Below are 11,704 nucleotides of genomic sequence, written 5' to 3' on the forward strand. Positions count from 1 at the left end.
CTTTTTGGTCTAACTTTATATGGTACGTTAAACTGGAAATTTGTTAGACGAACGTTCGTTAAGCGGAGTATTACTGTATGTATGTATGTATGTATGTATGTATGTATGTATATATATATATATATATATATATATATATATATATATATATATATATATATATATATATATATATATATACAGGGGATCCTCGTGATTCGACTGTTCGCAGTTCAAATTATCGCCAATTCGAACTCAGTTAAGTAATACCCAATCCTCAAGGTTTGACGGACTGACTCGCCAATTTGACATTCATATCTCGCGCCATCCACCCAGTCAAATCCGCCGCCACCCCAAATTCGCCACAAACCCACCAGGGAGAAGTGTAAACCAACGCTACCCTGTGCATCGCTTAACCCCTTCAGTACCGGGACGCATTTTTACCATGAGTTTTGGATATGATTAGACAATTTTATTGACTTTAGAAAGGGTCTATGGAGGTCAGAAGGTTAATGGCCACAGTCTTCATTGTTCTAATCCCCCACATAAGTTTCTGAAGCTGTATAAAATCGTCAAATAGTAAGCAGAAAGAATATGAAAATACGTCAGGGTACTGAATGGGTTAAGGCGGCGTCACACTACCACTTTTCCGTCAACTTTCTGAAGACTGGCAACTTTTGTTGACGCTGGTCGGCACACACAAGCTCACTTCCGCCTTTGTCGCGTTTGTCAACTGTAGACAAACATGGCGGCCCCTTCACCACTTGCAAGCCGTTGCTATTTTTTCATTGCTATTTTTGGCCTTTAATGAGAAACTCTTCAGACAGCTTTGTCCACTCATAAACAACAGAGCTGCTTATCTTTGCCAGTTGTTCCTTGGAAGTTCTGCTTTGGAACATCGCAGTGCCAGAGAAATGTAAACTGAACTACTTTTCATGGTTAGGCTAAGACATAAAATATAAATCTACAAATATATTTACATCTACTTATCAAGATTCTATTGATTTGGGATTATAGCATCATTCCAATTAACAAGAAAATTTTATTTCATCATAAAAGTGTTAATTAGAAACCATAGATCTTAATTTGATGAAAAATTGATGTTAGAGGAAAACGGTGCGTTTCGTGTGACTCAAGATGACGGAAAGCCACCTCCAGCCGCAGCTCTAAGAAGCACAATTTCCTGCCTTTCAAAGATAAGCTTCAGCTTATAAGAAAGTGTGAGGCAGGTATAGCTCACAGTGTTGTTGCAGCACAAATAGGTGTCCCTAGATCAACAGTATCAACAATTTGGAAGAACAGGGATAAGTACTGCGAGACCACTGCAAGTGTTTTTATTTCCAAAAATGTACTGTACAGCACCCTAATGTGTTTAATAAAAAAAAAAAATATATAAATGAAGCCTTTAATAGTACTGGTTTAGTCTAAGTTAGTGTTTTTTTAGGGGTTACAGTGATGTTTTGAGGGGGTCTAGGCTGGAGGTTGGTCCCTATCCTCTCTAATTCTTAAGTATCTTATGGAAAAAATTGCTTCAAGATTCGAATAAACGCTGATTTGACTGATGAAAAACCATCCTAACCCCGTTGAATTGCAAGCATCCCCTGCACATTAAGCCCCCGCACTTGGCGAATTAATTAGTCTGGCGAAACTACCGCCAAATGCGAATTTCGCCAAGCACGAGTTCTTTATACAGTAAAAGTCCTTAAATCCGGAACCTTATAATCCAGAAAATTTGAAAGGCTGAGTTAAATATGTAAAAAGTAAGAAATAATAGTAATAAATAGTGATAAACATATAATAATAATGTCATCACAGACATTGAGTTTAACACAAACTCGTAAGAGAATAATATTTGGAGGTATTATAAGTGGTGTTTTATGTTTCTGTAGGTGATGTGCGTTCATGCGTGCGTGTGTGTATTGCAGAGTCCTGTTATCTGTGTGCGTGGGTGGTCCAGCTGGTGTACGCTCGACGCCGGTGACGTGATTGGCTGGCGGCGTATGATGTTGGAGGCCTTCCTTTCTTTTTGTTTCCCTTTATCAGACATCAGTAAATGTTTTGTTATGAAATGTGTTTTGTATTATATTTAAAATTATTTCATAAAGTGTGACATAAGTATTTTGGACTGTATACATATTATGTGGGGTACAGTACAGTACAATCACTCAAACTTCTCAGCATATGTGGATGGTGGAATAGCCTATGTAAAATAGTGAAATCACCTACACAAATACAAGTTGACAAGTAGGAAAAGAGCAATCATCACATATGGGCCGCCATAATGGCTGGAAAGGCCCATGCCACTCCCCCCATAGTCTGGCAAATCTTAAAAAAAAAAAAAAAGCCTACATAAATCTTGTGTGGTGTGGTGAGGAAGTACACAGTGGACTGGTGGTGGTAGCAATCCCTGCAAGATGTTATGACAGTACTACAAAGAGATATAGCAAGTTGGGGTTAGTTTAGTGGGGTTTACATAATACCCTCAAGATTTTAATCTTACTTTCAGCCTTACTATCTTACAATCTGGAAAATCCTAGAATCCGGAATGCCTGAACCCCCATGAATTCCGGATTTCAGGACTTTTACTGTACCATATAAATTGCCTAAAAAATGCCTCAATCAGTCTTTGGTCATTGCCAAAGTCCCTCTTTTGACCCCTAAAATACCATCTTTTGAACTGAAATAAAATCTTTTGCCTTCACATTAAAACACATGTACAAAACAGACCAATAAACAATAAATAAAGATAATAAGACATGATATAAAGACTGTAACTCCTATTTTTCCACCCGTTTCCCTCGCCCACCTTTGTCCTTGCCGCCATCACTCTTGTCCTTACCTCCACCGATACTACCTGTTGTGCTGGTAGATCCACCGATACTACCTGTTGTGCTGGTAGACGCCATGTTGGCGGTAAATCACCAGTATTCGTTCTCACACTAGCAGAACAGAGGGTAGCACAAGCAAAATGGCTGAAGGGGATTCTCACACTGCATTCTGATAGGTTTAGAGAGAGGTCTGACATCACCAGGGAGCCGCATGGTTTGCTGTGCTGCCACCAGGGGACCACCAAGTTTGAATTCAAATTGCCAAACGTGCACTCGGTGATCTGTGACCACCCAACTGCCAAAAGTGAATTTCGCCAAGCTGAGATTCGCCAAGTGCGGGGGCTTACTGTGTATATATATATATATATATATATATATATATATATATATATATATATATATATATATATATATATACAGTATGAGCGGTCATCTCACGTAATATAGTCTCGCGAATTTAGCATCTCGCGCATGCGCATAGGCTGGCGTGCCAGTTTAATGGTTGGCTTGGGTCGGTCACATCAGGGCAGAAGCTGGGTCAACAATAATTTTGCAATTTTGTTGTGTTGTGGTGCATATTTACTTTTACTGTTATAGTGAAAACGTTCTAGTGGAAGTACAATAACTTGAAATAACAAAGAATATGAGTTCTGTGAGTAGTAGTGGCGGAAATCGTGGTGGAAACTCCGGTGAAAAACGTGGCTTTTCAGCTGTGGAGGCCAGTAACTTGCAAAAAATTATTGGTATCCATCAAGAGGAGGCTACTATTGAAGGAGATGCTTGAGGAAGATGAAGCTCAAGATGATCCTGAAGAGGATGGACAACAGGAGCAAAATGTTCAGCCAGGCGAACCGACAACTCGGCAACTGACGGAGATTCTCACCACCTTCCCACGGCTGACTGAACAACTGGAGGAATATGACAGGCGCCCATATCCACGCAGCATATTACAGCCATCTCTTGATCAAGTGACGAACATTTATAAAGACCTCTACATGTCTCGTGTTAATGCTCGCCACCAGTCACTGATCACAGGATACTTCAGTCAATCACAGGCTGCCAATGCTCTGGCTAACGTAACAGCAGAACCAGGTGAAGATGAAGAGGATGTCGACGACCTGCTGGGCCTTTTACGTGAAGATGACATCGCTCTGGATTTTGATGGCTTTGAAGCTGAGGTTGCACTCAGTGCTGGGGGTGATGCACAAACAGTGGAGGAGGGAGCAAGTAGCCAGTAGTCCCCACCACTACCACGCCAGGCCACTCAAGCCAGTCACAGACTCTCGTAATGTTAGTAGAAAAATATTCTAACCTTTATTATTATGTTGAAAAGTGTTTAATATTGTTTATTAACATACAGATTATGCATAAACTCGTTTATGTGAACAATTTTCAGCAAAATATTTTGTGTTTTGGAGCGTTATTTGGAGTTATAGGATGGTCATGTATCATACCTAAGAACCAATTATGCTATTTTCATGTATTTCAATATCGCTCATCTCGCGGCCGATAGTTCAGTACCAATTTACCGCGAGATGACCAATCTTACTATGTGTGTGTGTATATATATATATATATATATATATATATATATATATATATATATATATATATATATATACAGGCAACCCCCGTTTAACGAAGGGGTTACGTTCCTAAAAAATACTTCGTTAAGCGAAACTTCGTTAAACGAACCGATTATAACAAGTTTAACCCCTGATTTGAACTTCCATTGAGAGTAAGCAAAGCGAGAGTGCATCATAGTACAGTAAAAGGTTTAATGAAAGTAAAAATTATGAAGTTAAACATTTAGGTAGTTTAATTTAAGTAATTATAATGTACACTAATGTATGTATGTATGTAACTTTATAATGTTGATGATCTTAACTTTATGAAGGGAGGAAGAGTGAAACGGGAAAGACACTAACCGGCAACCTGTGGAATGTAGACAAAGTGCGCATCATTGTACTGCATACAAAACTTATGTACCACATTTCCACAAGGCTTTCCATTTTATCCATTGTAGAGTCACGAGTTCAAGTAGTTCTTTTAGCTTGCAAGGAAGATACGGTCTCACCAGCCTTCTTAATAGAGTCTGCTGACTTGAAAATAGAGACAGTATAATATGGAGTCAAGATGATGGCCAGCACTGCTATAGTTTTCTGGCCTCTCTCGTGTCTGTGAATAATATCTAGCTTCATTTGGAGAGTAAGAGACTTCCTGGTCTCCTTACAAACACTAGGCCAATTGCAGGGCATTTTGGTGGTAAGTTGAGCTAGGGAAGACAAGCTGCTGCTGAGGCTGTTATGTTTTGACTGGAGAGTGAGTGTTGCGTGTGTTGTCCACGAGAGGCTTGATCTTGATCTTGATCTTTATTCTATTAAGTGTCCCACCTGAGGCAGGCCTTAGTACCAGCAGCTCCTGGTGTATTCAAAAGCCTGTCAGCTTGCGTGATATGGTGGGGCTTTCAAATTTGGAAAAAAATTACCTGGATAAAACTTCGTTAAAGCGAGTTTGGTGTTTGTTAAACGAGCAGATGGTAGTAAAATGAAACCTTTGTTGTAGCGAAATTTCATTGTGTGAACCTTCGTTAAAAGGGGGTTGCCTGTATATACATATGTAACTCTTGGTTTATGCGTGTTCGATTTACGCATTTTTGTTATGTTATAATGCGACCGAAAAAATATTATAACCAATTTAATTTGTGCGATTGGTTTGGTTGTACGCAATTTGGCCCGACCGCATTTTCAAACTGAGCGCCAGACACAATTTCAAACTGCACGCCAGAGAGTTCTGCAGCTGGCCGATAGGTGGGAGCTCCACTCTTCTCGTGCCTCATTTGCAGTCTGCTAGCACTGAGCACAGACGGAATCTCTTCAATCTGCCTATAATTCACCAAGATGGCCCCAAAACGTCCTTCATCTTCTTCTGCATGTGGGGTTATTTTTGATAAGTGGATTTTTGATAAAGTGGTAAAGCTAAGAGGAAGTTGGTAACTGACTGTGGTGTGAGTGGTGAAGGCAGTGACGCAGTGAGTGTTTTGTTTATGTATTCTTTGTTTCGTTATTTTCTTTTATCATTTTTTGCTTTCTCTTATTATTTCTTGCTTTTCCCTTTACTTTAAATACACTTCTAGTATTTAGAATAGTAAATAATAAAAACATGTTAATTAAGCCAAATAAATAGAGTATTTTGTACAAATTTTTGGGGACCACATCCCGCATCCCCCCTATTATCTATTGTTTCTTATGAGAATTACATGTTTGTTTTACGCGAATTTTGATATACACGATGCCTCTTGGAACACATCTATCATGTAAATCGAGTTACCTGTACAGTCACCTTCCCGTTAACACGAGGGTTATGTTCCTGGAGACGTCGTGTTAACAGAAATCGTGGTAACAGAACATAATTTCTCCATAAGAAATAATGGTAACAGTTGGGATTATGTTCCTGGACCTTGGCAAAGTCCATCTATTTTCAAATTTTTTTACTAAAATTCCTAAACAAACACACTAGTAATACATTTGAAGGGTGGCATAGTGCACCAGTTTAACAAAACTTTGCAAAAAAAATGGTCTGTGAGTTTAGGTGTGAGGGCTAGCTTCCCACTGAGGACAACAGGCAGAGAGTGGGAGCGCGAGGTCAGTCAGAGCACCTCTCCCACACTCTGGCGGTGGGATATTCAACCAGAGTAGGTGGGAAAATCAAACTCGCGTAACATCGAACATTTCGTGTTAACAGACTACCGTATACATTAATAGATTTTAAGTCATTTAAGATCGAAATCGGGGTAACAGAACACGTGTTAAAAGGGAGGTGCCTGTATATATATATATATATATATATATATATATATATATATATATATATATATATATATATATATATATATATATATATATATATATATATATATATATATATATACACACACACACACACACACACACACACACACACACACACACAAACAAACAAACAAACAAACAAACACACACACACACACACACACACACACACACACACACACACACACACACACACACACACACACACACACCACACACACATGCGTTAAAATAACATTACAAATTTTTAAATGTTTCTTCAAAAAAAAAAAAAAAAAAAAAAAAAATGCATGTGATTAATGAAATGACAAAAACGTAACTTACTCATGTGCGACAGTTACAGAGAAATCAGTCAAAAGTCAGTGGAGAAATTAGTAGTCACGTAAAAAAAAATAAATAAATAAATAAATAAAATAAAATAAAAAATAAAAAATAAAAAAAACTGATCCCCTTGAACTTTAACCGTGATAATGATAATACTGCTATACACACACTAAAGCCTCATCAAGACCACGGGTACTATTTTAAAACTACACCAATGAGGCATTATTCAAATGAACAACATTTTCCTATTTTCTTTCTTTAGTGTGTATATCTTGTCTTAAATTTGCAGTTTCAACCAATACTCCTCCCTTGATCCCTGTTACATTACTGAATACCCCCATAACATAAACTATCCTAACCGACCTTAACACTACGTAACCTCTCAACCATTGGGAGGGAGCGAGAGAAAGGGGTTTGGTAGAGGTTTGCAAGGTAAAAATTTCTAATCCAGCCACATCACATACAAGCAGGAACAGACGTATTGCAAATAATCACAGTTTCTAATCCTATCCTAACATTTTGTAACCCGCTAATCAGGGAAAATTTACCCCTTGGATTCCCCATACAGTAAACTCACTCATCATTAATTTTCAACAGGGTAAAAACAGTGCTCAAAATACTCCAAACACTGTGATTTTGACCCTGCAAAGGGATATACTTATGTAAATATATTGGTTCAAACAGAAACAAAACCTGTTTGGTCACTTTGGACTTTCGCCCAAGCAATGAATTTCTGATGTGACATGCTTTTCTGGTGAGAAATGTAGTGAATTGATTGATGGTATATGTCTTTTCCTTTGCAAATGAATATTTTTCAAGTTAAGACTGCTTTCTCAACTCAAACTTATGCCTACCTCTCATCCCCCCGTGATTTTGGGGGACCTGTAAGAAATCAGGAGCTTTTTTTGGGGGAGCATTAAATCAAGTAATGTGCATTGCAAAAAGAGATCAGAAATCAACAAAATTACATCAAGGATCTCTGAAAATACTTTGCTGATGGCAACAATGATGGCAAGTGTTGTCTTGTTATTGCCGAGCAGCGTTGCCAACGATTCGCTACCCCTGGATTTGGGTCCATTGCAAAGGCTATCTCCCTACATTACATCCAGATCCTCCCCAAGTTATTAACCAAACCCATTACAACCTTGATTTAATGCTCATCACTAACCAATCCCAAAATTATAACCTGGGGGATCTTGGGGGGGTTATACCCACAAGACCCCCCCCAAGGTAATGCAACATTGCCTATAACAAATATTTAATGCATGTCAAAAAATCATTGGTTGAGTGAAACTAAACATTACCTAAAAAAGCATTACAAGGTCTTCTAAGAGGTTATAATGTTGTGTTTGGTCAGAGGGCTGTTCCCCATCACCTAGAAGGGTTTAATGTTAGAGTTTATTCAGTAACACTTAGGCCAATATGGGGCTGTCCAGGAGGGTGAGGCGCAGCTGAGTTATAATGTTAGGTTTGGTCAGTTAGCCTTTGGGGTTCACTAAATGTAGTAGATACAGCCAGAAATGTAACGAATAGTTGGCAATGCTACTAAACCATCAAAATATTTTCAGAGATTTTTTATGCAATTTTGTTGATTTCTGATCTCTTTTGCAACATACATTATTTGATTTAATGCTCCCTCACCCAAAAACCCCAATTTCCCACAGGTCTCCCAAAATCGTTGGGAATGAGAGGTAGGCCTGAGTTGAAAAAGTTGTCATAACTTGAAAAAATGTATACCATCAATGAATTCACTACATTTTTCACCAGAATAACATAAATCACATCAGAGATTCGCTGATTGGGTGAAAGTCCAAACTGACCCAATCGGTCAACAATCTTGTTTCCTACAGTATAGTTATAACTGAACTAAGTGAACGAGTTAAGATACAACTGTACCACCATATTTTCCATGTTTAGGGAAATACCCAATCTCTGCCTGGAAGATGATTTCCTATTGTGTCTCAATCATACCATTTCTAATTTTTACCATCACCAAAAGACGATGGTGTGTGTGTGTGTGTGTGTGTGTGTGTGTGTGTGGGGGACGGTGGGGGGTCGCGGCCGTGATAACAAGGCACCGGTCTAGGACATGTCTTGTACTTTACTGATCGCTTTTCCTATTCTGTAGCTTTCTAATTGGTTATAAATGCATGAGGGACCTAGATCAATACTAAATATAACTTCGCATTCCATTCCCGGAAAAAAAAACTAAATTAACATTACGCAATGTTATTCTTACTGAATTCAGGTTTACAATGCCTCACCTGCATTACTGAGAGGAGATGGCACTCCTGCACCAACCAACATAAGGAATATGATCAAAGTCTTCATGTTTAAGGCTAAATCTTGGTCCACCTGGGTGGTGTGGCGATGCAGTGGTCTGCCTGGGACTGCCTGTTTACAGCTGTTCTGCTGTTGCTGCTGCACGTCAAGCGACCTTCTGCACTACCAGGGGACAACACGTAGGAACCGTTACTTAGACTAAAACTCAGAGGAGAGTCATGGTGCTGCCATCTAGTATCAACTTAAAATTGGCAGAAAATTATTTAAGGGTATCTTAAATAAATACTTTTGTATTATCTTTTTGACTACTCTTTCCGTTAACATCATTTAGGCCGTAGCATCCAAAATAATCATAGTGTTTTCCCCTCGTCTCCTCTATAGTGTGTGTGTGTGTGTGTGTGTGTGTGTGTGTGTTTACCTAGCAGTGTTTTACAAGAAAAGAGCTATGCTCGTGGTGTCCTGTCTCCATACCTATGGCCATCCAGTTTAGCCTTAATTAAAGTCATGAATATTTCTTGCTTGAACCATTGTTTCATCCAGCTTGTTCCATATTTCTATGTTTCTGTTTTGAAAGCTATATTTCTTAATGTATTATATACGCAGTCTTTTTTAAATTTCATGACGTGTTTCCTAGTATTTCTTGAGTCCCACACTAATAGGTCTTCTTTGTCGACTGTGTCCATCCTCTTCCATGCCTTGTATATAGCAATTAGGTCTCCTCTTTCTCTCGTCTTTTACAGTTTTGGAAGTTTTAATATTTTTAATCTGCCATACATTAAGTTTCTCTGACTTGGAACTATTTTGGCTACAGCTCTTTGAATCCTCTGTCTTCCTTATATCTTTCTTATTATGTGGTGACCATGTAAGTGCAGCATATTCTAGTTTAGATCGAACCATGTATTATATTGTTGCGAAGGTGTATTGCAGCAGCCTGCCAGATATGTACGTGTGCCTGTGTGAGTGTGGAGCAGCGTCATAAGAGAGTACATATGGGTAGTACATATGAGTACATATGTGCAGACTTTAGCTAAAGGGTGAGCGAGGTGTTGGTTGCTCGTGTTTATGAAACTGTCACACCTTAATAGAAGGGACGCTGAGCTAGGCCTCCATGAAGGAGGAGATGTGACCCCGGAGGTCACGGGGAGATAAGAGTGTGTGTGTGTGTGTGTATGGGTGAGGGCACTGGCCAGCCCTGGGATAATTGTCATACGGTACCGTGTAAATAAATGCATGCATGTGTGAATTGCTTGTAGCCAGCATTATCAGGGATATATTGGTAATTAGCGGTTAAGGTAGATAGCGTTACCTAATAAGCTGAAATAGACTCGTAAGGACATTGCCTGGCAGGTGCGACGGCACAGGAGGCGTGGTTTGTGGGGCACTGTGTGGCACCGACGAGGACAGAGGAGAGGAGTGTAGCAAGAGACCTCGAAGGAACAAGTCATACTCTGGGGAGCAGTCAGAGAGTGAACGAGAGACAGAGACAGTGAAGTGCCTGACGAACTAACAAAGTGTTACCCGTACTTTGTTGCCGCCCCCTGCCTCGTCCTGTGTGCCGCCGCCACCTGCTCCCGGTGACTCGTGTACAGTTGCTGTAATATAGAGAAATAAGGAAGAAGTGTTTCCTTCTCCCCACTCTGTGTGACTGAGCTGAGTGAGAGTGGGTGCTATAGCAGCAGACAGCCAGGTATAAGAGAACGCTCTGCCCGCCGCTCCACCCCAGCCGCGCCGCGCCACCCAGGTAAAGTCCTTCTCCCCGACACACACGCCCCGAATCCCGAGAAGATTGTGAGGCGTCCCATCCCTGAAGAAGAGGCTGAAGGAGCAGCAATATTAATTTCTTCATAATCTATTCATCAATTTGTAAATGCCCATTAAAGTTTTCTTAGTAACTCATATGTTTCCCCAACTATGTTGTTGACGTGTTTTTTTTTTTTTTTTCATTGATAAAATGTCATTTATTGTAATACCCAGGTCTTTCACCTCTTTTGTTTCCTGCATTTCTACTCCTCCCATAGTGTGAGATATCGTCTTCTTATGTTTTTCTTTTTTTATGTGGGAAAGAGGGCCAGCCAAGGGCAAAAATGAAAAAAAAAAGGCCCACTTGAGTGCTGGTATCTCTACAAGAATGAAAAGTGTCAGCCAAGATTAGGGAGCAAATGATTCGATACCTCCCTCTTAAAAGAAGACAAATCGTAGGAAGCCGGAAATAAGAAAGCAGGAAGGGAGTTCTAGAATTTACCAGTGAAAGTTATGAATGATTGAGAGTACTGATTAACTCATGCGTTAGAGAGTTAGACAGAATAGGGATGAGAGGAAGAAGACAGCCTTGTGCAGCGAGGCCGCAGGAGTTAGCAGTTAGCAAAATTAGTAGAACAGTTAGCATGAAAATAGCGATAGAAAATAGAAAGAGATGACACATTTCGGCGGTGGGAAAGA

The 11,704-nt window shown here is 39.6% G+C and overlaps 1 protein-coding gene across 6 annotated transcripts in view; it reads right to left on the reverse strand.

Moving 5' to 3' along the window:
• Positions 1–9,439, reverse strand: part of LOC123515182 (sialomucin core protein 24-like) — a 56,201-nt gene extending 46,762 nt beyond the window's left edge. For 5 of the 6 annotated variants that reach the window (XM_045273691.1, XM_045273690.1, XM_045273693.1 and 2 more), the window contains exon 1: positions 9,247–9,439. In XM_045273691.1, coding sequence (XP_045129626.1) covers positions 9,247–9,313 — 67 coding nt within the window. In that variant the 5' untranslated portion in view covers positions 9,314–9,439. The remainder of the gene's footprint in view (positions 1–9,246) is intronic. The other variant, XM_045273696.1, reaches the window with a different exon arrangement.
• Between the last annotated feature and the right edge of the window lie 2,265 nt (positions 9,440–11,704).

The sequence above is a fragment of the Portunus trituberculatus genome, chromosome 38 (assembly GCF_017591435.1).
Source record: "Portunus trituberculatus isolate SZX2019 chromosome 38, ASM1759143v1, whole genome shotgun sequence".
NCBI classification, from domain to species: domain Eukaryota; kingdom Metazoa; phylum Arthropoda; class Malacostraca; order Decapoda; family Portunidae; genus Portunus; species Portunus trituberculatus.